Genomic DNA, 26,337 nt, shown 5'->3' with positions numbered 1-26,337 from the left:
CAATATTAAAGGCATTCCATATACAAAACAGTCTGTAGGTTTCACAGGATAATTACACTGCTAATATCTTCAGTGCATTTATTAAATTCTACCTCCCCCTTTTTTTCTCTCAAATACACACTGGACACCAAATCCATTTAAGAGAAGTGGAGATGAGCTCTCTAAGAGTTCTCTAATGGGACCAGCATGTGTGAAATTTCCTTTGGAGCATGGCACAGCAGCACCATGTCCCATTCATTACGTTTACTATGCATAGACATCTGCTGTCCTCTTCCTGTTTTTCAGTGGAAGTTGAAGTTCCTTATAATAACTTTTTTTAGTGAATGGTCTGCTCCTTATGGAAAATTTTAGTTCTTTCAAGGGAAAGATAAATGCCTAAACCCTAAACCATTCAAGTTGAAAGTGAGTGCCTCCTAGGAGCTGAAGCCTGAGTTAGGATTCATCACTGTGCACTTCTTCACTGTTAGAATGCTGTGGCTGATGTGTCATCTAAAGAAAACCAGGCTACAACACAGGAGATGTGTATTTCTACAAGAAAATGGGAATATAAGGCCAATATTCCCATGGGAGTATCATGATGACCATTTTATATTCAAGCATTTGAGTTTCAACGGTCATATTTCAGATCTGGGTTTTTTTACACATAAAACAAAAATACTGCCTCTATATTTTTCTGAGGAAGGTCTGCAATTCATGAAGAAAGCTACTGGGATTTTTTTCTGCCCTCATTTCAGTTATGTTTTGCTAGGTTAGGACTTGAGCTGTTACCTTGTAGATGTCAAGGAATCCACACTGGTGGTCGAAGCGCGTGTAGAGCTCGTTGAGCATGCTGATGACCTGCATGGGCGTGCACTGGGCACAGATGGCAGTGAAGCCAACAATGTCCGAGAAGAGCATGGTCACATCATCAAACTTCCTGGCCTGAACCTGCTGCCCCTGCCACAACTGCTGAGCCACCTCTTCAGGGAAAATAGAAATAAGGAGATCTACTGTTTTCTTTTTCTCCTCTTCCAGGGCTTGGTGTGTACATTCGAGTGTTGCCTTCAGCTTATCCATTCGTTTTTTCAAGCCATCCTGTGCCTTTGCTTGCTCCCCAACCAGTATGACATCACGAGTAGCATCATGGATAGGTATGTCCGAAAGATGGAGGCCTCGGCCCATCAGCTCATCCAGCTTGTCCACACAGGGGGATCCCAGAAACAATATAGAGTTTGATTCTGGCACATGAATCATTTGTCCTTTAATTTCCATCACCTGTAAAACAAAAAGAAAGAGTTTAGACAAGGGGAAAAATCAACTTATAGATGCGGATCCTCATTCTACTTTCTCTGTCTTTTCAGCTAAAACAATTAACTGTAGCCTTTTGCACAGAAGCCTTTTGCACTCACCCACTCAAGTAATGAGACTCACAGTCTGCTCGCCAAACTGAGTCAGAAAATAACCTAAATTGACACAAAAGTATTCCCAAATCAGATGTTGGATTTTGTTTGTACCCAATTAAATAAGAAAGCAATTATATGTATTCTCAGAGTGCCATCTAAATAATGCTCCTGGATGTACCTGGACTTACAAGCAAATTTCTGAGTTGTTCTTTCTCTGTTACTTAGCTATAAATTACAAAAAGCAAAAGAAGGGAAGAGAAATTGCAACTGTCTGAAAGCAGGTTAGTGAAATGAAGTGCCTTCTGTTCTTTTTCAGCAAAATATCTAATACAAGTCAATTGTGGCCATTTTATAGAGGAATCAGATAAAAATAGATGTGAAAAACAGCTCTATAAAATAACAAATGGCATGGAAATATCGTACTAGTCCTCCTGTTTCCTGTTTTCCTTCTCATACATGCAGACTCAGTTAGAATCTACAGATTTCTTGGTAACAGAGCTTCATCCAATTTGTATTTGTGGGATAGCAGAAGGTACAGTAGGGAAGGAGCATCAGGTGGTTCATCACACTGGTTGATAGCTTTTGCATTAGCCTGTTAGATGTCTAGATGTTTTGAGCACTGTCCAAGGGTGGATATCACTGAGGCCGTGGATTGTCACCTCTTGCTCCATGATGGCAGTCAAGCACAAAACCGCCAGACTGAAATGGACACTGAAAACTAAATTAAATCAGACAAACTGTATCTCTTTGTAAAAACAGCTTGCCATAGCCTCTGTCATGAAAAACAACTCCATTAATGTTTCCATTCCAGGACGGCACAAAGACCAGGGTAATAGTGTGCAAGGTGATCTAGAAATACCCACAGACCTTACCCTGAGGATCTCACAGTCAATACAGGCACAACACACAAACCTTGTGCACCTAAGCAGTGTTAGGCACCATAATGCCTTGTATGTGTGTTTTCTATTCCACATAATATCTTAAAATGAAAAGGCCTCCTCCGGTCACCATTTCTTTCATCATGTAGCCATTTGCTTGCTGTCACATTATTCACTTATCATTTAATCCTCCTTCCATCCTGCCAAGCAAAATGGAAAACCTCCATCAGGGAATCCAGAGGTGTCTATAATAATGATGTGATTTAAGAGTCCAGTGGTCTGAAAGCTCCTGCTGAGGTGACAGGTAATCCTACATGGTACTTCCATGTCAGGGGAGATTTAAGGAAGCACCTCTTTCTATCAGTTGTTTTTACGTAAGGTTTACATAATATTTTTATACATAATGCTGTCATTGTAAACTCTATGGCAACATGAGAACTGAGCCTATCCTGTCCCTATTGCCCTCTGCCTTCTCTGCTAGCAACCTAACATTCAGCTCCTGATGTCAGCCAGGGAACTCAGCAAGTGAAAATAATAAATGCAAGTCATTAAAATTGTCAAATTTTCTAATTTATTTTCCTGCACACCTACTAATATTTACATTCCTAAGCCTTGCTTCCTCAGCTTCACTCCGGGACATTCATCTCAGTGAGAAAGCCAGTCAGCTAACTGCATGAGCTGATTTAATGCTCCATGGCAAAGTGTTCTTTTTCTACTTTTGAAACATGGCTCCCTGGGAAATAGGATGCTTTCTGCATGCATGCAGCCTCATGCTTCCAAAAGGGCACATGCAAAATTGTTTTAACTCCGAAGTACAAGTTGCCAAATATGAAATACATGGTACAGCATTTCTAAATTCTCTTCCTATTTTGTTCCCCTGTGCCGGAGAGTTTTCTGTTTGTTGATTTTCACTCTTGTGCAAAATAAAAGTATCTCATATTGCCTCTTCCATCACTTCCTCACTTGAATCTTCCATCTCCAGGTGAAAACAGGGTGTTTTCAGCTCAGGAGGATAGAGAGAGTGTGACCACAGAGCCTGGCTGAGCCAGCCTAGCCTGGGCTTGAGCTGCATGTCAGCAAGGCAAGGCACCTGGCTTGGAGGTGTGTTTCTCCTGTTAACCTGCTGCGAGACTAGAAGAAAATCAATGCATCCCCCTGTGCTCCCACTTTGCCTCTGTCAATTTGAGGTGTTAAACTCTTTGATGTGATCACTGTCTGTGTTAATATATTGTGCCAACTTTCCCTGGGTGGACTTTTCTCAGGAAACACTGACTGTGTAAATAATGTACGAAACAGGCACTCTGCTCTGCTTCTGGGTAACCTCAGGCAAATTATCAATCCTGACTTCTTATGTGGCCTTTCAGCACAGCAGGAACAATGCTATTGACCACCCTGTAAGACACTTGGAAACTTATGTGTGAAAAGCAATAAAAGACACACCATCCTGTAAAATGCCGAACTAATAATAACCAAGTGAGCTGCCCCCTCTTCAACAAGGTTGTTTCCAGAGCATTCTGAGAAATTTCTGCAAAGATATTCTCAGTACAAAACTGATTAGCTTCCTAAAACTGTCAAAGGTTCAGTGATATTTCAGTGATATTAGGGGATATTTCAGCTTTATCCCCTAAATTATCACATATTCTGTTTAACAGGAATCGTTGATGTTTCCTATCACTTCTTTCATGTTACATTAGTGACTTTGTCGTCCTGCTCTCTCTTGATGACTGATGAATGTTTTAGAAAATAGCCTGCCAGTCTCTTCAAGCTGCCAAATCAGGGAACAGGACAGCAGAAAAAAAAACTGCCCCAGATTTCCTGGGGCAAAACACTAAGGTCTTGTAAAGAACAACAGTAGAGAAGAGTTAAGACTGCATCACTCTTACCAGCTTTTGCAAAGCCCTTTTCTTCCCAAAGAAGTTTCAGAGATGAAACAGACATTTTCTAGCAGACTTCAGTCTGCAACTGTGATCCAGCAGGACCTCTATCTATTTTCTTTGATTTTTCGTGCTTCTTATATTCTTCATTTTTATCTAAAAATATAGCTGATCTTACAGGATATCAGGTTTGCCTGAAGCTCGCCATAGTAAGTCACACTTCTGGGCACCTCCCCAAAGCTGGACAGCTTTACACCTGGACCATAAGCCTACAGGCAAGCAGGATGGCATCATCCATCTTCCTTGTAAGCAGGGAAAGATAGAAACATTTCTGTCATCAGTTTTATTTCATTACTGCTACATTTCATTGCCTTCCTGTCTCTTTAATTATATTCTCACTGAATAAAATGAGACTAATTCTACCATTTTCAGAGGACATTCCACTGATTTACAGTGGTGCAAGAGAACATTTTGAAAAGAGCAATTATATATATCATATTTTACAGTCTTACGTTGCAGTGAAATGAGAGCGCAGCCTAAGGAGCTCTGGGATGAAAAACAAAAACCTTGTCACTGAAAGAAAGGGAGCAAATGGTTCCTGATTCCAGGGTACTCTTTCAGTGTCTCTCCCCAAAAACCCAGCTCAGAAATACTGACAGATTCTAAAGGTGCTTTTTGGGAACATGGAGAGCCTCCCACTGAGCAGCGCACCACCAGCTCCTTCATTAGGTACACAATATCCAACCCTCTGCACAACCTCTGCATACTCTGGATGCAAGCCACCCCAGGAACAAAAAGCTTATGAATCAAATGCCAAATCCACTGCCTAATTTTTAAGGAAAAGCACAGGGAAAAGTTTCATGGGTTGCACTGAGGGATGACACTACTCCGTACAAAGATGTGTGTTTCGGAATAGTGATTGAGAGATGGTGTACACATCTCCTCAAAAAGATTAAGGAAATACAGGATGGTATCCCTGAGAAATAACTGGGGGATTAAAAAGGATTTTCTTTGGCCAGACCTTTTCTGCAGCCTCTGAAATCCACAAATTTCAATGGAGCTGCTCCTTTGATTTTGATCAGTGCATAAACCCTCCCAAACTGTGATTATACTCTTCTCTTTTTTTAGTTTTATTAATTGGGATTAGGTTAGAAACTTACAGTGCTAGGCCACACTTTCATACAGAGTTGCACATCCATGCTTGATTTCATACAATGGACAAGTTCAGTAAGAGAAAACAAAGCTGCTTCTTTATCAAGCTCATAGTTATTTAGAGGATTGAAAGACTGCGGCAAAATCAGCTTGAACCTGAACACTATCACCATCATAATTTCCAGGTACAAAGAGTTTAGGGTGACTTTCAGAAAGGAGGTCCAGCTGCTAACCTAAATTTTAAAACAAGTGAACTTCTCTGAATATCCTACAGGACACATGGCAGTGCCTCAGGAACATTTACAGCAAGGTATTTCATAACATCTGAGGAGTTAGAGGCTTAGCGGATTTTGTGAACACGGGACAAAACAGTACAGTTACAACAGTACACTTGCAGAAAGAAATGCAATTACTTTCTTGCTATGTTTCCATGACACGTCTAGAAGGGCTGAAAGTATAACAGACAACACTGGAATTAAAAATAAAAAAAAAAGTCTTAAATTGGAAAAATGGGCTAAAGCTGGAATTCAAAGTAAGGGCAATAAATATATTTAGATAGAAATAAATGCAAAAAGTAAAGGCAGGCTAATTGTTCCTGAGAAGATGGCCGAGAGTGCACAGAGTGGAACAAATGAATGTAAGCCAACATGGCATGCTGCCATGTAGAAATAATACACTATAGAGGACTACGTAAACAAAAAATACAGTTTGCAAAACACCAGAAGTTATCCTTATACTGTGACCACCAATTTTCAGACCCCAGAAGGGCAAATCTGTCCCTTTGAAAGTATAACAAAAAGGTGGATTGATTGGAGAGTCTGGTGAAAAGCAATGAAGGTAATGGAAGGTCTAAAAAAATATGACCTACAAAAAAAATTTGAGAACATTTGATGGTTTGCCCCAAAGAAGAAAAATATAAGTGTGGGCATATGAAAAAACCACTTTGTGCCAATGTAAAGAGGTCAAACACAAATCCTGTGGCAAAAGCTTTGAAGGAAAGGCCCTGGTGATCCTGGTGGACAACAAATTGAACATGGTCCATCAAAGACTAGAAGTACTCTGGGCTCTGGAAGGAGGAGTGCTGCAGCTGGTGGAGGGAAGTGATCCTTCCCTTCTGCTCAGAACTGGTGAGGCCACACCTGGAGTCCTGTGTCCAGTTCTGGGATCCACAGTACAGGAGACACATGGACATGCTGGACAGCATCCAGAAAAGTTCAACAAAGATGACAGGAACCTGGGACATTCTTCCCTATGAAGAAAGGCTGAGAGAGCTGGGACTGTTTAACCGGGAGATGAGAAGGCTCAGGATGATCTTATCCATGTACATAAATACTCGAAGGGATCAGGGATGACAGAGCAAGATCTTTCCAGTGGTGCCCAGGACCAGAGGCCATAGACACAAACTAGCCAAAGGAGGCTCCCTCTGAAACAGCAGAGAACACTTGTTTTATACACCAAGCAGTGCTACAGGTTCCCTGCAGAGATTGAAGATAGTCAAAAGCCACATGGATGTGGTCCTGGGAAACTGACTCTAGGTGGCTCTGCTTGAGCAGGTTGAACCAGATGACCTCCAGTGGTTCCTTCCAACCTTGGTCTATGAAATGAACAAAAACTAAAAAGCTCAAATTGGAAAAAAATAGTTTAATGTGGGATGTTCTTGTATTCATAGGGAGAGTGAGAAAGGAAACATCATTGGTGAGGAGTTGGATTATGGAGAGAAGTTGGATTGTGCATTTGATTTGTGAGACCTGTCAAAGGTGATCAATCTGTCTGGATTGCAGAGGAATGAACCAGTGACTTAACAGAAATTTAGGTGGAAACAGGACGGGGAGACATAGTAGGGTATCATTTTGTATTCAAATAAAAACTACACAAGTTAATTCTGGGATAATTAATGTAGTGTCAGTGTGGAATTCATTGCTTCAGTCAGTTTATGACTCTTTCTACAGGCAACAACAGAAACAGGTGCTTCTGGAATAAAAGTTGCATGATCTATGTGACACATCTAAGTCATGGTCAAATGAGTCATGCCCCATGTGTAGACATACTTACATTTCTCTGCTGTGAACGGAGCACAAGGCTTGGACATACATGCCTCTACTGGTTAAGTCTACCTCCTATCAGAATAAACTTAATTCATAGGAGTGAATGTACTGCTGTGCATTGAAAGGTACCTAAATGCCAATATGTTAAGCACATTAAGGGAAATATGAGTTCTCAATTGTTCTAACAAATTTCTATTTTAAATGCTCCAAAACTCAATTCAGTAAAATGAAGGCTTGGTAAGCCTGTAAAATTAGTGCTGCTCTGTGGCTGGCTGACCACCAGATAGGCAAAGCGTGACTTTGACCCTTAAGACAGAGAAAGAAACAGCTATTAAAACCTCTCCAATACTCCTGCTCTGCTTGTAGAGTGGGGTAAGTCAGAGCCACAGCCAGCAGAACTAGCTGTGGAGAAAGATTCATAAAAATAAGAAAAAAATCTTATTCTAATGAAACCCTGATTTGCTATTTTTTCTGTAGACAAAAATAACAAAATATCATCTTCCATTACACCCATGTTTTATCTAAAAAGAGAAATACATATCATCTCCACAGAAATGAAAAATAACTTTTCAGTCGATGCCTGATACAATTGAATAAACTAGATAAGGTTTGCTCAGCACAACTCAGGATGTGCTTGGCTTCTTGTGAAATTGCAACTCTCAGCATTTGCTTACAAGTTTGTATTTCCAGCTCACTGCATTGTCAAAAGAATATTATTCCACACAGCAGCAAAGTGACTGTAAAAAATTTCTCACTATTTATAGCAAACCCTGGAGTGTTTCATAACATGCAACAGCCTTCAGAGCAAAGGGACCAAATGTAAGATTTTCTGTATGTCATAGATACCTCATAAACCCAGACTGGCAGCAAAATATTGTACCTTTAAGAAATCCAAAATTTTGGTGGGAATACATTCATTTTCTATAATGTAAAAGAGAGAGAAAGTGATAATGAAAGAAATATTGATATCTTTCAGTTGTAAACTTGGACTTCTAAAATAACTTCTTGGTATGAGAAAAGCAAGTGTGGCAGATAAAAGCAAACAAGTTAGTGTTAGATAGGATCTGCCCCACAAGAAACACAGGTATGCATGACATATCAAAAGCATGGAGCCACCTGCAAGGACATGTGAAAGGGGGAAAGGAAAAAAGGTAAAGGAGATGACTCTATCCTTAACACATTAGTCTGCCAAACCAACTAGAGAAACAAAAGGCAACAGTGGATTCCACTTGAAACAGGTCAAGACGATTTACAGTTTATCTTTTCCTGCTTCAAGACACAGAAATTGCTTTTAAGAAGGTACTCCTGCTACATGAATAAGTGCAAGATAAATCTAGCCCTGTGGAATAAAAACAATGGGAAAAGAATTTCTTTAAAGGATCATGTATCTACACAAGACAGCAAAGAGTCAGAATTCAACCCTATGTGCTCCTTGGTCAGCTTCCCTTACAGGGGAGTGGGTGAACTCAACAGGACAGACAGGCAGAACATGGCATGGGCAACACCACAAGAAGAAACTCACCAGTGTTCCCAAGAGAATTTCAAAATCCCTTTGAATATCAACACACCGAGAACAGACTGAAGGTTTTTTCCATGAATAAATAACTTCATCTACTTAAACACAACCTGTGTGAGTCCCAAAGGCACCACTGGCCTGACAGTCTCTGTCCAGCTTCCAGGACACCCCTGGCCCTGCCCAGGGCCCTGCACTCCACACCAGCTCCCTGGGCTGTCAGTCCTGCCTCAGCCATGCTCTCACAGCCCTGCCCTGCCCTCCCTGGCCATGGGCCCATCCAAGGGCCCGAGTTCCAGCCCAATATCAGTCTTTCCCCATCCCCAACCCCAGGGAGGTCCCAGTGCTGGTGCTGGGCTGCTCTCACATTCCCAGTCTGTGTGTCTGGGACAAGTCCTGGCTGCCAGGTGCTGCCCCTCCAGCCTGCAGACTCCCACAGCTCCTGGCACACTGAGTACCCTGAGAGCATCCAGAAAACATTTTACCTGAAACACCTATCAACCAATTAGCATCTGGACAATGGTCTTGGCCATACGGTTTAGTTTTAGGTAGTCCTGTGAGAAGCAGGGAGTAGGACTTGAGGAACCTTATGGGTCCCTTTCAACTCAAGATATTCTATGTTTTTGTGGTTTTCATTTTAGTGCAAAATTTATTTAATTCCCTAAGATTGTTTTCAGGTTGCACGCACCTTGATTAGCATGCTAGAGTTTTACATTTCAACAATACATGTCTCTCTATTAAAAGCCAGGATACTCTGTGCAGATATTCAGCTGCCCATCTTAGTCCAACAACTCAGAGCTAAAAATATGCAGTATCAGTGTTTAAAAAGTCTGCTTTGGTCAGGAGCAGAGGAGTGGAAACAATTTTCAGAGACACGTTCATTTGTTTAGAATTACAGAATCCTAGAATAGCTTAGGCCGGAAGGGGCAGTAAAGATCATCAAGTTCCAATCCCCACCACCACCACAGGCAGGGACATCTTCCTCTACACCATCTTATTCAGGGCCCCTTCCAGCCGGGCCTTGGGGAATTCCAGGGCCGGGGCATCCACAGCCACTCTGGGCAACAAGCTCAAAATCTGTGAACTGTGAAAGTGATGGTAGCAATAACATGCTCCAAGCCACACATTTGCAATAATTTCCTATTTCAACCAAAGCAAAATGCATTTTTGTACTTATGATCCCACCACAGTTTAATTACAACAGATCAATCAAAGTAGAAGGGGAAATTCCCATATTTAATATTCTCTATGAAAGATATTAATTTCCAATTAATTTTTGTTAAACACCTGGTTTAAAAAATTAATAAATGTTATATATATTTACATAATCAAATCTCTAATTATCTCATGCCTGGGAAAACCTTTATAACTGACAAATATTATGTGTCAGCTTGTTAAAGACAGATATTTTTTATTTATTTCTATCAATGTCAACCAAGCAAAATTATGGAGGAATGTGTCAGTACACGGAAGGGAGTGTGGATGTTGCCATTTTCCACAGTGTTGTTACTTTCTGAATTAGTTCTTACTGTCTTCAGCCCAAGATTTGTGCGGGTGCATGAGTCTTTCCCCTAATCCTTCCCCTAGTACTCTTCACCTCCTATCAAGAGCTTCTCCTCTGAACGAGATCTGTCCCAGCTGCCTGAGATGTCCTACCAGCAGGAAGTACTCTTACTTATGTGATATTTCTTGCTAAGTGCTTATCTTTCTCAGATTCAGGCTCACTTGTTTCTTTGTGGAAATTGGTTCTTCGCAAAAGGCAGTGAAATGGTTAAATAAGTGCATATGTTTATTCATGAAAACAGTAGGCAAGGAGCAGCAGAAGCAGCATTCCCCTTTGATCTGTGAGAACAGATATATATAGCAACCATTAGGAGATATCACATTTCACCACCAACCTAGGTATTTTAAAATTCCTGTGATTAAAAGATCTCTTAGCCCATGCACTAGCTAGCCTGCAGAATTTTTCAACTTTAGGACTTTCAGAATCTGACTCTTTCCCTAATTCATCTTAAGTATATAAATCTGCTCGAAACTCCTGCCAGCACCACACCAAGGAAGCTGATGAGAATTGGAATCCTCTGTTGGTATTTTTACTTTGCTTTGATTTTTATTACCCCATATATCAAGTACTTTTGCAGCTTTGACAAAAGGCTTTATCATTAGAATTTGATATTGGGATTAATCAATTCTGCTCTCCTGGCGCAGTATAAATTTTCAGAACATGAGGAGAAGAAATTTCTTCTTTTCCCAGTCCAATAATTCTTAAGTTAGTTAAAATAAGAAGAACCCATTCTACCTCTCACTGTAGTCACTGTAAATATATCAAGCTGATTTTAGTGAGAACTGCACCAGGCCTTTAAAATTATATTTTCTCTGTATTTCTTAAAAAGGTTGAATTTCTTTTAGAGTGTTCAACATAATCCACCACATCATTAAGAGACCTTTCATGCATAACCTGCTGTAAGTAGCATATTTGAGAGGTACCAGTAAAAGACAGTCTCCTTGTGGAGTCTCTTACATGCTGCATTAATGAATTTGGGAAGAATGCATTGGCCTGGTTTAGTAGCCTCAGGTTAGGGGTGTCATTTTCCACAAAGCACTTATTTTACAACACATCAAGAAATGAAAGCAAATGAAAACATTAAAATGCCTTTGATTTAACTATAAATAGGACATAGTGTGAGAAGGAACAGTCAGATGCAATGAATATTCACATTTCTGTGCACATTAAAATATCTGTTTAGCTTAAATTTTCTTCACTACATCTAACTGACTTTTCCTTGATATGGTAGTAAAGAAAACGAAAAAAAAATGTTGAAGGTGATATTTTGAAACCAAAGCACAATCATTCTCTATTGCCTTGACTTTTCTAGCATAAATTGAAGAATGCATTTAAGCAAGTTGCTACTCCCCACTGCTGCATGGGAGCCACCAAAGCCTGGAGGGAGTGTGGTGGGATGGGGCAAGTGTGAGTGTGGATGGAATTGGGAGACCCAGCCTTTACAGCAAAGAAGGACAACAGAAGTGACCAGTTTAAAAATACTGAGAACTGCTGTCTCATGAAGCTCCCCACTCAGCTTGCAGATTCCTGCCCCTGGACAGCCTAGGGGAGCTTTGCACAGCTTCTCAGGACTGTCTGTGTTGGGCAGATCACAGCCAGCCAGCCCCAGAAATGGCAGGGCTGCCCCAGCAGTGCTCTGCCTCAGCTGAAGCACCCTGACGAGGAGCAGAAAATATTTGCTCAGGCACAGCACAATGCTAACACAGCCACCTTGCTGCTGGAACATGGCCAGCTCACCCAGGACAGGCTGAGAGGCTGTCAGTGTTAGTGGAGCTAATGAAAAGCTGTCTGTACACACATCCACAGGATCAACCCTAACCAATTCATAACTAATGCAAATACTGACCTGCAGCTAATCTGGAGATGGGAATTCCTTAAAGAGCAGAACATTTGATGAGCCTTCCCATTTTCAGCATTTTGACTCCAACAATTCTTTTGAGAATTAAAGCCTTTAAGCCTAAAATCTGTATTTCAAAAGTCAGTTTTAAGATCTTTCAAAATTTCACACTTCAGATATTTACTCCCTTTGCAAGAGTCAGAAGGAGGAGAAGAGGCCGGGAATTGAAGAGTGGTTAAGCCCAAGAAGAAGCAGCAGGGAAGGTTTTAAGATTTGGTTATACTTATCATTATCCTACTCTGATTTGATTAGTAATAAATTAAACTAATTTCCCCAAGTCAAGTCTGTTTTGGCCCTGGCAGTAATTGATGAGTGATCTCTCCCTGTCTCCTCATCTTGACCCACAACTTTCTCTCCCCTGTGCAGCTGAGGAGGGGGCCCTGCCTAAAGTCTCCCATGAAAATGGTCTTATGAGAAGAGCCAAAAACAAAACATTCTCTTTGTGGAAATTAGTCCACCTTATTTTCTTCAGGTTTTACCTGTAAATCTTCATCCTTTTCAGCTAAAACTGTGGACTAAGTTTTATTGAGCATCTGTAATACATGTGACTTCAGTAGCTGATCTGCATTTTAATTTATTTGGGTTTACATGGCCTGTCATTGACTCCTGTACTTCATTTACAAGGACAGGCTCTCATAAATGCTCTCTTCCTTCTGCACAAGTCAGGATCTACTTGTATTCAACAAGCAGTAAGAACTGGTGTAATCACAGTGCTGTCATATCCTATAACATGTAGATTTTTCCCACACATTTACACTGGAAATCCTCTATTCTCTGAATATTAGCAGTTTACATTTTCACAAACACAAAATCAAGGGATCTCTCCCTAGTTTTCATATATAACTTGCAATATTTGGCTAGACATGGTGTCCTCCAGAATGCTTAATTTTTGTAATTGCATTATTTTTCATAAAATTTTAATAAAGTATTAACACTACAGAGAACAATTAAAAGAATATTAAGTGTTATTGCATTATCAGGCTGATGATTCTATGAAATAAAACACTGGTTGATGTATTGAGAATACAGAATATTGGACTTCTCAAGTGTAATCATATGATTTTTTATAAAGTTAAAATAAATTAAACTAATTCTCTCAAATACTGTGTTCTTGCACAATATTCCATAATAATAATAATAATTTTTTTAAAAGACAGTAAAATTTAGCAGTCCTTAATCACACTGCCACAGTCTTGATTTAAATCAATGGCATTATACACAGATCAGTTGATTCCTTAAAAATAAAAAACTATTCTTATATCTGTCGAGGAAGTAAGAGAAAATGATGATGATTACCAAGCTTCAGGTAAGAAGAAATGACACAGAAAAGCAGACTGATGATTGCCTATTTCTCTGCTAAGAGACAAATTTTCTCTAAAGATGGTATGAGATCTTTTGTTTAAACAAATTTTCCAATTGCTTTCAAAACACATGGCTCTCCAGAAGGGATGCTCTTAAGCTGGAGCAATGAAAAGGCATAGTCTGAAATCATTTGGAATTAATGGAGAGGCTGTTTTTGACAGCAGCACACTCCAGGACACAGGGTTACAAATAAGTGGAAAATCCCTCCTTTCTCAAATGATCAAAATAGGTTCACCTTTTATTGCAGCACACAAACATTCTAGCTTATATCTGTCAGTACATACAAGTGTATGTTGTATCAGTGGAAATAAATTGAAAGTCTGGCACAAACAACTCTCTGATGACATTTGTGATTTATCAGTCATAGCTAAACAGTGTAACTAGCCATTTTCCCCAATTTCTTCCCACACATGTTTGTGAAAGGAAATAACACCCTTTGCTCAACAGGCAAGAAAATAAGATATTGTTTATGAAAAGTCATTATGATGTATTAGTGAGTTGTGAAAAGATGGAAGAATTAAACTTCTTTCTTTCCGTTCTGCTTTGGTTAATGGCCCCTCAGTCAATTGAAAACACCATTGTATTTCATACACAATAACCTAACTGAAGTATGTTAAAGGATCACAGATTACCAAGGCATTTTCATTGCTTTGAAGCCCCCAGAGTAAAAATCTTGACACAGTGAAATAAATGGATAAACAGCCAACTTGACTACGTAGACATCTCCACTGCAGCTTTGTCCCATGCTCTGAAATTAAACAGTATTTGAACATGGATGACCATATATATAAAATATATTCTCTAGTGATTGCAAAGTTTCACAACATTTTAATGCTCATATTTCAAAAGAGCAGATAATGATTGAAGTCAGGAGAAAAAATTAAATCAAAGCTCATTCTAGAAAAGCTTTCCAGACATCAGTTTCCATATGTTGTCTTGCTCACTTCACATCACCACATGCCTAAAATCTGCAAAGATCAGTCAAATCTCAGTTTCATGTGTGTAAATCAACAACATCAGGAAAACTGTCTCTGACTCACACAAAAAAAATTACAACATTTGCTGTCTCACAGTGCCTTAACATTTAATCTGTTTTATCAGGACATTCTCATTATAGAACTTAAAATTTCTGATTTTGTATTAAAATCAGATCACACAGTAAATGAAACATTTTGGATAAGCAAGATTTTTCCAAATGTTTTAGTTTCTAACAGAATAAATCTTCCAGAAATAAACCTAGCAGTAAAATTAATCAGTGAAACAACCTGCAATTTTTTTTTCTTCTGGAGTGAGACTTCAAACTGGCAATATATCTGAGGAATGTATATTAAACATTACTGTTTTTCCTAGTTGGTGACAGTTTCATATGCAGAGCTGTTGCAGGCACACAGTTCCAGTGAAGCTGACTTTAGCAAGCTCTTCAGCCACCCTCAAAAACAGTCCCTCCCTAAAGTAAGATTGGGAGATGTACTCTTAATAGCTACAGAAGACACTGACAGTAGCTGATCAAAAACACTCTAGCAAAAATATATTTTTGTGTCAGGAAATAAAAATTCAAGGAAAGAGACCTATTTCACAGGTATACATTACTTAAGCCAAATGATAAAACAAAATATATATGTATCCATCAAATTCGAAACTCCTCAATCCTACAATGACTAAATAAAGTGATTAAATATAGAAGTTATGGTTTTATTGAAACAGGCACTTTCGATCAAAAAAGATGGTAAGGTTGCATAACTTGTAGGAATATCTCTTACTATAAACAGATGAAAAAATTATATTTTCAGATATATCAAATACTATCAGATTTGGGACAAGAAGAATAGAAAAATCTCTGTCCTGATACAACCCAGCAGATGTCTAAAAATCCATTTCAGATGAATAGTGGGCATACCTTTCCACTGAATATTCGTTATCAAACCTAGCTGGCATTCCGCTAACAGAGACTGATTCCTTTGCTTAGGCTAAGTAATGCCAAAGTGATTTCCCCCTCTTTGTCTTCATTTTGACTTCTGTACACCTCCCCAGGTAACATCAGAGCATATTTTTCTTAGTTAGACCCGCAAACACGACATGCTGTGTTTTCTCACGCTGATGCAGCTGTGCTATTACTCTCATTAAACAACCAATTCCATGAACAGCCTGTATTTGGCAAACAGCATCAGCTTCACACATTTCCTGATTAGCCAGGCTCAATTCCTTGCACAGAAGTAATGATTTACCTATGCTTATTCATACATTAGCCTTGGAATAGAAGGGGTTCTTTTCACAAGGAAGTTAATAATGTACTTTTTCCTGGCACTGTGATAACACTGCAATTACAGCACTAGATTTGCTGTGTTAGTCTAATCTCTGGTCCTCTATTCTCCTGCCCTCTGCCTGCTGTTGACCAGCAGTAGACAGAACGACCAGGGCTGCTGATGTACTTTGTGCCCAGGAGACATGGCTGCTTTTATGGGGGCTTTTCAAGTGATTTTGGGCTTTTGTTTGATTTGCTGTTATGGGGCTTTTTTTCCCTGAGAGCTATCTTAAAGAAGCCTATGCAGCTGCTGCTTGAGGTGGGGAGGAAGAGAACAGGATTCCAAACTGACCTAGCTACAAAGCCAAATAGCCCCACATGGGATGCTAACAAAAAAGTCACCATGGGAGCTCAGAGTCAGCAAAAGCAGAACTTCTCTCCCATTTTAGCAGCTTTGCTGTGAGAAGTTCTAGGCTTTGTTCCAACACAGCCAATTTCTGGTGTTCTGTAATCTGTTTTTTACTTAGCCACTAATTATTTTCTCTTTCTTATAAATAGAGACAGAAAACTCTTTGATGGGACGACTGGCATTAGTCTTTGTTCTACAGTGGGAGTGAAAAGTTTTAATGTCTCCAGAGAATGTGGTTTCATCTCTTTGCTTACTGAATTTTCCAGGTGATCGAGGGCAAATTTTCAAGCATCTTCTCTCTCATCATACTTACTGGTAATCAACAACAATCTGCCATTTGCATATTTCTGGAAAAAACATCTTTAATCTGGAAAGGGAGCTTGCTTTTCTAACACAGTTAGACATCATACTTGTCTCTAGCCTATTTCAATACTTGTTCTCCTTCTTCCACATCATACAAAATAAATGGTAGCTCTTAAACCTAACAAAATAAGACTAAGAACTAAGTAAGAACACAAGGCTATTTATTGTAATCTCTTAAAATCTGATTTTAACATTGATTTTTTTTTTCCTTTTTCCTCTTCTTTATTTCTTCTCCTTAGTAAACTCTGTCTTTTGTCATAAGCTTTGGCTAGTGATTTCAGGAAACATCATGTTCTCATTTTCAGGAGTACAAATGTAAAATAATTCCCACTGCAGTAATCCAGCTTATTCAAAATGTGCAGCAATACAATAAAGCAGTACTTGATTTACAGCTGCTTCCACAAATTGACAGTTTACTGGCATCAAACTTGATGCTTTTTCATTTCTTCATGCAAAAGCCAGAACAAACAGCTTTTTTTCATAGGTGTCCATTTGATTTTCCTAAGTCATTTTTCATGTTAAGTAGTCCAATAAATATACATCTGTTTGAGAACTCCAACATTTTACAGGTTTCTGCTACTTCTTTCTAATTCCAACTACAGAACATAAAAAGTCCCTTAATTGGATGTATCAGAAACTAAAAACACACAAGATCTGCTGAATCTATTGTATGTCTAGCCAGAGATTCTGTTTTGATTTACTCTAAATAAGCCCCTTCTGTCTCTAAAAGAATACAAGCTTCTAAAAGAAAGGTGGTTATATATACTAGGGAAAAAAAAAAACTAAAAAAAAAAAAAAAAACCCACAGACAAACAAATTAACAAAGTGAGGAAATTATCAAAATTCTCACAAGCTTCTGCCAACCAAGATTTGAATATTTAAGAGAAATAAAATGATGGGATGAAAAATACCTTTCAAATAGCACCCCCATCACACCTGCATGTCTTAGTTCTCATATCCACTTTTTTTTAACATTGCCAAACACAACTGAGATGCAACATTACCCACAGTGTTGTCCCTTTAGTGGATTCAGGCTGTCTCGAAGCTATAACTTTTTTTATGATGGAACAGACTGTGATGTAGTGTTACATAAGTAAATGTTCATAATAAGGTATATGAATGCAAACAATAGAAATGAAGTTTGCTTCATCCTTCCTCTTCCTCCACCCACTCATAAAGGGTGCAGACACAGCCTTATTGATTTACAAAAAAGAAGAAAAACTTAGCAGAACATATTACTATAGTAAGTATATTGAGAGTAAATATTTTTGTATTTCGAATTCTATAAACTGCAATGTAATTTGGGGTCAGTAGCATTCATTTTCAGCAGGTATGAGTGTTTGTTTTATTCTGTTTTGTATGGATCTCTACAAAGGAAAGAGCATATATTGTCTTTAAAAGAAATCAAAGTAAAAAATTATTCAATACAACAGAAGTTTCATCCTCATACAGCCAGGAGTCACTCCTTTCAATCTTGAATGATTCAAAACTATATTTAATTTGTTTTCCTTATCTTGCAGCATAATTCCTCCTTTTCTGGTACCTATGCAACACCAAGTGTAAACAGACACACTACTAAAATGTAGTTTCTGACGCACATGTACTACCACATAACAAATCTAAACTTGGCTTGATTTGTATTGGCTTGATCTTTTCTTGCCGTGTCTTTGCGCATCTTCCTAAAGCAGCCTCAGTAATTACTGACATCACGTGGAACAATTATGGACATTGAATCAAAACAAAAGGCAGCAGATTGCAATAATTTTAGATGGTAATGAATCTAACATTAGATTATCAGAACCCTAATGAGAACCAAGGTGGTTTGAAATGGCATGCTCGAGTCAGAATTTAATTTTGTATTCCTTCTGTAAAGATGAATAATTTAAACTTTCTGAATGTGTTATAATCTCTAAATGACATAGTGTAATGGCTCTTGCCTCACAAACAACATATCAGACAGGACATACATACAAATTTATGTTGCATGAATTCTTGTAACACATACACAAGTGCAAAAGAGATAGTTAAAATATATATACACATATAGAAATCTGCCAAAACATAAAGGAAGTACCAAACACATAAATCAATGACCCTTTTAGCTATTTTTTATATCAGAACTTATAAGAACAAAATTATCTTTTTTCCCTCTTTTATTGCTTGAACATATTCCAGATTTCTAAGCACAATCTAAGCATGGTCCCTGCTGGTTTGGAAAAACTGCAGCAAAAATAAATATGTCAAAGGCCATATAAAAATCCATGCCAAAGAAATCTTGGCTCTAAAATATAATAACTCAGATTGCCTAAGAACTCCCAGATTATCAAAGCAACCACTCAAAACTGTTTTTCCACAAAGTTAAACAATATAAGGCTCCTTCTAAGATTTTGTATTAAGGCTCTCCCATCTGTCTGGAAAAGACCCTCTCCTTCCTGTTTTCTAATAGTTATATTAGAGAACATTTTTTATCTCAAGTATAACTTTTTCAAGCTAAAAGCCAATTCTCAATGAAGCTATGAGCATGTGAGTTTTGTCAGATTTTGTTGCTATCTTCATAGTCTTCTCTTTCCTTAACTTTGAATTGACTAACACTCAAATTATGTGTTTTCTGATATTCTATCCATAGCACCTTGTGGGTGCTATAAACAATAAGCAGCACCTTGTGCACTTCCTGCTTTCGGATCCAACCCTTCAAACAGTTACAAATCTGTCAGCGACTTCTAGGAAAGTTGAACAACACAAAATGAGCAATGGATAATGATACATGTCACTTTGTTGCTATTTTAAAATCTCAGGATGAAAGATTAAAAGCCCCAGCCAAATAAAAACTCTCTTTTTTTTTCGCAAGATACTGTACATTCATATCAGTTAGACCCTATGATATATTCCATCTGTTTCCATACTGAAAAAGGAATCAATACTGGGAAAGTCTTATTGACAGCACCAATTATATAGTACATTGACTCACTAACAAGAAGCATGAATCCAACTGAGATAAATCCTTTTCTCACTTATACTGATCTCTACAAAAATAAGCCCATTGAATCAATGTAGTTAGACCAGATTTACAGCACGGTGAGTGAAAGCAGAACTCTTTGCTGTCTTGGATGAGTGAAAGAGGATTTGGCAGGAGAAGAGAAACAATCATGAAGCAAATTCCAACTTTCCTCTTACTGAAGAAGTCTCCCTGACTTCCACAGAAATAGGATCAAGCCAGCGTTTAAGCTTGATCAAATTGCTCTTTTTTTTAATCTAGCAATTATTGTCATGTTGTCGAGGAAAAAAGCCAGCTATTAAAAGATTATAAATGTTTGAAGGATAATTATAAAATACAATCTCTGGAGCCATATAAAAGAACTAGTTATATTTTCTTAAAATAAGTCTCTTAAAAAAAAAGGCTAATGAAGAAAAAGAACTGCTGAAATAAAATTTAAAAAGCCTTTTCTGTAGGATGCTAATATTTTTTGATATTTTTTCCTTTTGACCAAACTCTGCACGTAAATTTGTACTTGGCAGATATAATAAAGCAAAAATAAGAATTTATATCATTACTGTGAGCCAACCATGTCCAATTTCACACTAGTTGTCATCCAGCAACATGTGCCTCTTAAATTAAAGAAATGAAGTTAGTTTGGCATACCCTCTAGCATACCTTTCTGTCATAGGCAATGATGAAGCCATCTACTCCATTAGTCAAGAGGTTTGAAAATCCAGAGACTTGTAGTCTCTCTAGACTTAAAAATCCAAGCACTTGTAGTTCAAACTGAATAGCCAAATTAAGGAGCTAAAATGCATGACAACATGAAGAATGTCTTCCAGTAGCCTGCCATTGCAGACCAGAGTGCATGAAGGGTCTACATTAAAGTGTACCTTCTGATTTTATTGCAAACTCCCCTAGTTGTTTTGTTGTTACTGATTTACAGAACTAAACCAGGAGGCTGTTTTTTATCAACACACATTTTCCCTCCTTTCTTCAAAATGTGCAGCTTGAGAAGAGAGCTACACAAAATTGTTATCTCTGTTATCTCAATTACTACTTCCTGGCTGGCCAGAAGGAACCAAGAAGAAGCTCTAAAAAGAAAGGATTTAGACAACTTAAGCAGCGCTGCAGCAGCCTTTCTGCACAAGTGCTAAACAGTGCAAGGCCTCACATCGCAGTGTGGGACACGTGGGTTCCCGGAGCATCTCCCTGCTGACCCTAAACCAGATGCAGGGCTCTGTGCCCATGCCCAGAGGTGCCCCAGCAGAGTCTACAGCAGCCAGACCCCTGCTTGGCTCTCTTTCCAGACCAGGCCTGTGATTTCAGTCCTCTCCAGCAGCTAGGAGCAGGTCAGGGCTGGCAGAGCTCACTTTGCTATCTCCTGGCATGTGCTGCCTGCCCACTCCCATGAGACACCTGCTGGCACTGCTCCTGTGCCGGCCGAGGAAACCTTCCATGGGTCTGGGATACACCACAACACAGGGAGGTTTGGGCCATGCATGGGTCAGGCAATGATACTCTGCTTCTGAATTCACTAATGAACCAGTTAGCATGATCCTGGGTGTGAGGTAAATAAAACAAACTGAATAAATGTGCCTCTTCCTAGCTGACACGTCTAATTCTTCATGTGATTCAGTCTGTGACGACTCCCAGGCATGTCACTATTTTTCTCCTTTTAGTCCTACCTAATTTTAAAATTAATTTCCTCAGAGGTAATCAGGACAATTCATCAAACTGGACTGCTAAAAAGGAAAATTAAAAACTTCGGATAACTCTGCTTTTATGGTACATTTAACAAATGTATTCCAGTTTTCTCCTCCAGAAGAAATCTGATATTTCTACAGAAAACAATAACCTCTGCTACTCATATGAAGCCTAAATGGCTTTGTAATGGCATTATTGCAAAAATATATTTTTTTAAATGTCACCATCATTAGGATTTGCTCTGAAAGTGAAGTATGCTGCAAATTCGTGTCTAATTCCAGTTGCTCTTCACAGAAAATGAAACATGCTGGGCAGACAGTTTCCAAACATGCAACATTATTTGATTATGTCACTAATAACTAAGATTGACTAGGAATTTAAGCTTATCATTTGCTACTCATAACAAAAATTGTATTATCTTTTCTGCAGGAAATAATTTAAACATGTTCTGATCTGCCCAGTTGAGGAAAGATTCAATACACCTCCTTTCTGTCCCATATACATCTTTTGACAGGAACTAGCATTATTTGTGGTCAAACCCTTGAAATCTGGTGTATTTTTGGCAGTTTATCTCTTTTCAAAGAACCATTTCAAGCATATTCCAACCTTCAAGAATGCACTTAAATTGTTAAATCTAACTGGGCTACTGATGGGTAGCAGTACTTTACTAAAATCAATACTAGATTGAGAGAAAGCCAACTGAAGTTAATGAATGGATGTTCTTCTATTAGAAAGCATGTTTAAAGATCCAGCATGTTTTAAAAATTTCTAAAAAGCTCAACATTTTATCAAACAATCACAGAATCATTAAGTTTGGAATAGATCTCCAAGATCATGAAGTCCATTGGTTGAATTAGGACACAAATGTGTTAGAAAGGGAACATACATCATCTAATTTTAAAGGAATGGTAATGTTATTTTATCAAAACATAGACTTATCATGGAATAAATACTCTCTTAAAACACTAAACTGCTGACAACCAGACAAAAAAAAAGATGTAACAAAAGATGTAGATAAGATTCAGAATCTTGCACTGCAACTGTGCTGCTGTGCAGAAGACTTTGTAAACTTACAACTTAGAAAATGTGGAACAAACTAACAGAAAAGAATTTTCTTTGAAAAAAACCCAAACCACAAAAAAGACCAAAACAACACAAAAGAAAACCAGCTACTATCCACTAATAGTGAATGGAAAAGGACACTTCTATAGTCATGAATATGACAAATCCCTGCTAACTACTCATTCAAATGCATGGTGAGCCGTCATCATCACGAGGTGTTATTTTATGATACAATCATGTGTCTTACCATTTCACAGTGGAGCATCACTGCTTTTGGCATTGCTAATTGTATGAATTTGCGGGTTATACTCAAATAACATTTTCTACATTGAATAAGCATAGTGCAACAAAGCATAAAATGTATGTATTAAATTTACTGGCTGATATATTTCCATTAATAGCATTTGACGTGTTCTGTGATATTGCTCTTGGCTTCCTATTGCTGCTCCAAAAGAGCACAGGTCTCCCACACTTCCACCAGCCCTACAAGACCTTCTTGTGTGCTGTAGGGCATCTCAGGCACACAGTTAATTCAGAGTAGAAAACTGAATTGAGCCCCAGGTATCTGTTTTCCTGTGCACTGCCTGGGCAGATGTGCGTGTCTCAAGAAGGTAACTGAAAAGCCTGTATGTTTAGCAGACAGACAGACTGTCTAGAACAGTAATAGAACAATGGTAAATCTGAGATTTAAGATTTTTCCTATTTGTAGATACTCCAACGAGTTGTTTTCAGGATGCAAAACTATCTACTCAAAGGTCTTCTTTAAAGATCAGGGTTCATTTGAACTAACTAGCTGCAACTTTCAAATTCCCCTTGGAGGCTGCACAGAAAAGAATGAATAGTTTATGTAGGTCATACCACAATACTTATGATTGAAACACTTAATTGTTTCAGTAAATTTGTAGATTCAGATGCTGCTTATCTGCTATAGTGTTTTAATTTCGATCAAGATCTCATTTCAGAAGCAAAGCCTGGCAGAGCAGGCTTAGAGCGCAGACTGTTTCCTAGGAGTTTCCCTTCTGAACTCCACATTCCAAAGGGCAGCCAGCCCACAGGACCAGATGAGAGCCCATCCACAGTAAAACCCACAGAAATACACATAATGTCAGTGCTGAGTAGTCAACAGTTGCTGTTTTGCCCTCCAGGTCTGTTCCTAGCACTCAACAATGCTTGCTAGTGTAGATACAGTCAGCTGTCATGACTATGTTTATATCAAGTAAAATTCTTGAATAATTTTGGGAGCTAATTGCATGTAGGCTAATCTGTCTAACATGCCCTTTCTGACATGCAGTTCAGGCCTCTTGCATTATGCTTGTTCAAATTTATGCCAACTTCCTAGCATATGTATGTAAAGCTAAACTTGGAAACCAGCTATGAAATTGTCATGACCCCAATTCCTCCTTGCCTAGAAACTCAAGCAGTCGTCTTGCAAATAGTAAATGAATGCAGCACACTCCCGACAGACTGAATGTCACTTCACCCAGGTTTAAATGTCCATGAACCCGAGATCAGCCACAGCAGAAGATCAGGCCCCGAGTCATTTCTGTTTCTCAAATAACCACACTGCCAGTTGCCACTAGCAGGTGCTGCTTATCTATCACAAATATGTAACTGCTTCAGAAAACATTACATTTCTGTGGTGATCCTGGATTTCTATTTGTTTTACTACCTAAGACTACACATAGGATTTTCAAAACCATCTAAAGTGCTTTGGAGTCATATTAAGTTTCAGTGTGGTCTTTATTCTCAACAGCTACTGAAAATGCTATTGCATTTGCTATTGCCATTGCACTTAAAGTTTGGTCTTACCTCAGCTATCAATTTGTCACACCCATGTCATGTGGTTGCAAATAATAAACTGAGTTGGTATTATGTCCTCAAAGCCAGCTGGCTCTGCAATTCCTGAATCACAATAAAATCCATTATAAAACTGATATTCAATATTTAATATGTCAGCCCTTTAGCAAGGCATTGAGACACAGAAAAGTATTTTTCCAGCCCACATACAGGTATATTTTACAGTAAACATAAAGTATCTAAGTTTCTTTAAATTATTTATAGAACAGAATTTACATTATTGACAGTCCATCATCAGTCTCATATGCTTTTTTGGCATAGTTATGAAGTCTCAGACTTAAAGCAAGACAGTGTCACCATGCATTTCACTAAAGCAAAGTGAATATAAAATGTTCATTGCATTTTGCATACACTTTTCTATCCCTTTCATTAGCTTGCTTCAGAGGTCATTACAGATCTGCCACTTGATTTTGCAGAGCTCCCTGTGGGAGACAATCCCATCACATAGTTAATATTCCTAAATGTATGAATTGCCATTTTTGAGCACATGCTGCACGTCAGTTCCACCTGCTGCAGCCCTACAGGAGACCCAGGCAAGCTTAGACATGATAAGGCTTCTTGCCACCATCATATCAACAGCAAGGTAGGTCCAGATGGTAGGCAGCTTTCCAAATCACTCAGGAGAGTTTCTTTACCTTCTCACACTTCTATTTGTGGAAGAAGCAATGAAATTACAGGTCAACCACACCAACGCATGCTGTTCATATATAAAACATATAAAACTCTTCACTAAGGAGACCAAGGACATTTTCATGGAGGTAAGATGATGCCCTTATCATAATTCTCCTCACTAAGAGGATGCTAAGAAGCTCTGATTAAGGAGGAGTAGTCTGAGAAAGATGTCAAAAGAGCTGGTACCAGAAAAAAATGGGTTTAATCACCACATAGTCACAGCCACCAGCCTGGGAAGGTACTGAGTAAGGGGGTCTGTAATCTCTTATGACACCAGCGTTCAGCTGAGTTCAGAAGACATTGCATTGTTTTCTTCCTGTTTTCCTAGCAGCTCAGTCAGCTAAAAAGCTTTATGCTTGACTATGTGAACTGTAGGCAAGTAGAACATTTGCTCAGTCCTAACTAGTTTGTTCATCATGAAATTACTGAAATAAAACTATTTCACACCTTGATACACATACAAGAATGCAAATAGGACAGTTTTTCCACAGTATTTCATTCTGAAGAATTGAATCCTAATGAAAGAAACACTCTGCAAAAGGTGAGAGCATGTACAACACTTAGAAGCTCGTGGCAAAGGCTTTCATAAGAAGATGGAAAGAAAATACATCCATTGGGTTAGCTGGTATTCTGTCATGTCAGAGACAGGGTAAGGGAAGGAATGGGGAACACAGAGTGACCAGGTTTTTCAGAGGAGGTATGTTAAGATGATGATATTTAAAGAAATTGCATTTGGTTTTTCCTCAATTATCTAAAAACCACCAAAAACCTCCCACAGCGATATTGGGATGGCAAAACTTAAGAGTTAACAACTATAAAGTCAGCAGCCAGAAAGGCTGGAGGGGATCTGTAATAACGACATTAAAGGTACTGAGCTTTAAGTTTAATGATCCTGTCATAATGAATGAGAAAGGCAACATTCAGTGAAAGAAGAGAGAGAGTTAAAAGCAGGATAGGGAATATTCTTTTTAATTAACACTGAAAAAATAACCTTGTTCAACTATTGGAAATATTCGTCCAAGCAAAGGATTTTTTAACCACTAGAAGTACATTTAGTACTTTACATGGGTCATAAAACATCCCAAGTTAATCCATAAAAGACTGCCTTCACACTTCACACTAGACAGAAAGTCAGAAAAAATTCCCCACCAAATAAGTTAGTGTGCATTCTTCCTTCTAACTGCCTCCAGTTAAATCCTGCCAGTCACTGAGAGAGACAACATCCTGGGTTAAATCAGCCAGTAATGGTACAGACAAATTATTCAGAAATACACATCTTGCTGTTCTTCATACCATTATATTCTCCCGAAAAATGGTAATGCAAGCTGAAAATACAAACGCCTGGTAATCTTTATGTCCCAGTAACTCAGGCATCTTCAGG

At 38.6% G+C, this 26,337-nt stretch overlaps 1 protein-coding gene across 6 annotated transcripts in view; it reads right to left on the bottom strand.

The window, feature by feature from the left end:
- Positions 1-26,337, bottom strand: part of GUCY1A2 (guanylate cyclase 1 soluble subunit alpha 2) — a 153,420-nt gene that overhangs the window by 75,681 nt on the left and 51,402 nt on the right. For all 6 annotated transcript variants that reach the window (XM_064718252.1, XM_064718259.1, XM_064718281.1 and 3 more), the window contains exon 5: positions 769-1,254. In XM_064718252.1, coding sequence (XP_064574322.1) covers positions 769-1,254 — 486 coding nt within the window. The remainder of the gene's footprint in view (positions 1-768; positions 1,255-26,337) is intronic.

The sequence above is a fragment of the Zonotrichia leucophrys genome, chromosome 1 (assembly GCF_028769735.1).
Source record: "Zonotrichia leucophrys gambelii isolate GWCS_2022_RI chromosome 1, RI_Zleu_2.0, whole genome shotgun sequence".
Classification (NCBI taxonomy): Eukaryota; Metazoa; Chordata; class Aves; order Passeriformes; family Passerellidae; genus Zonotrichia; species Zonotrichia leucophrys.
The sequence above is the reverse complement of the archived record's forward strand: the minus strand, read 5'-3'. Positions and strand labels throughout refer to the sequence as shown.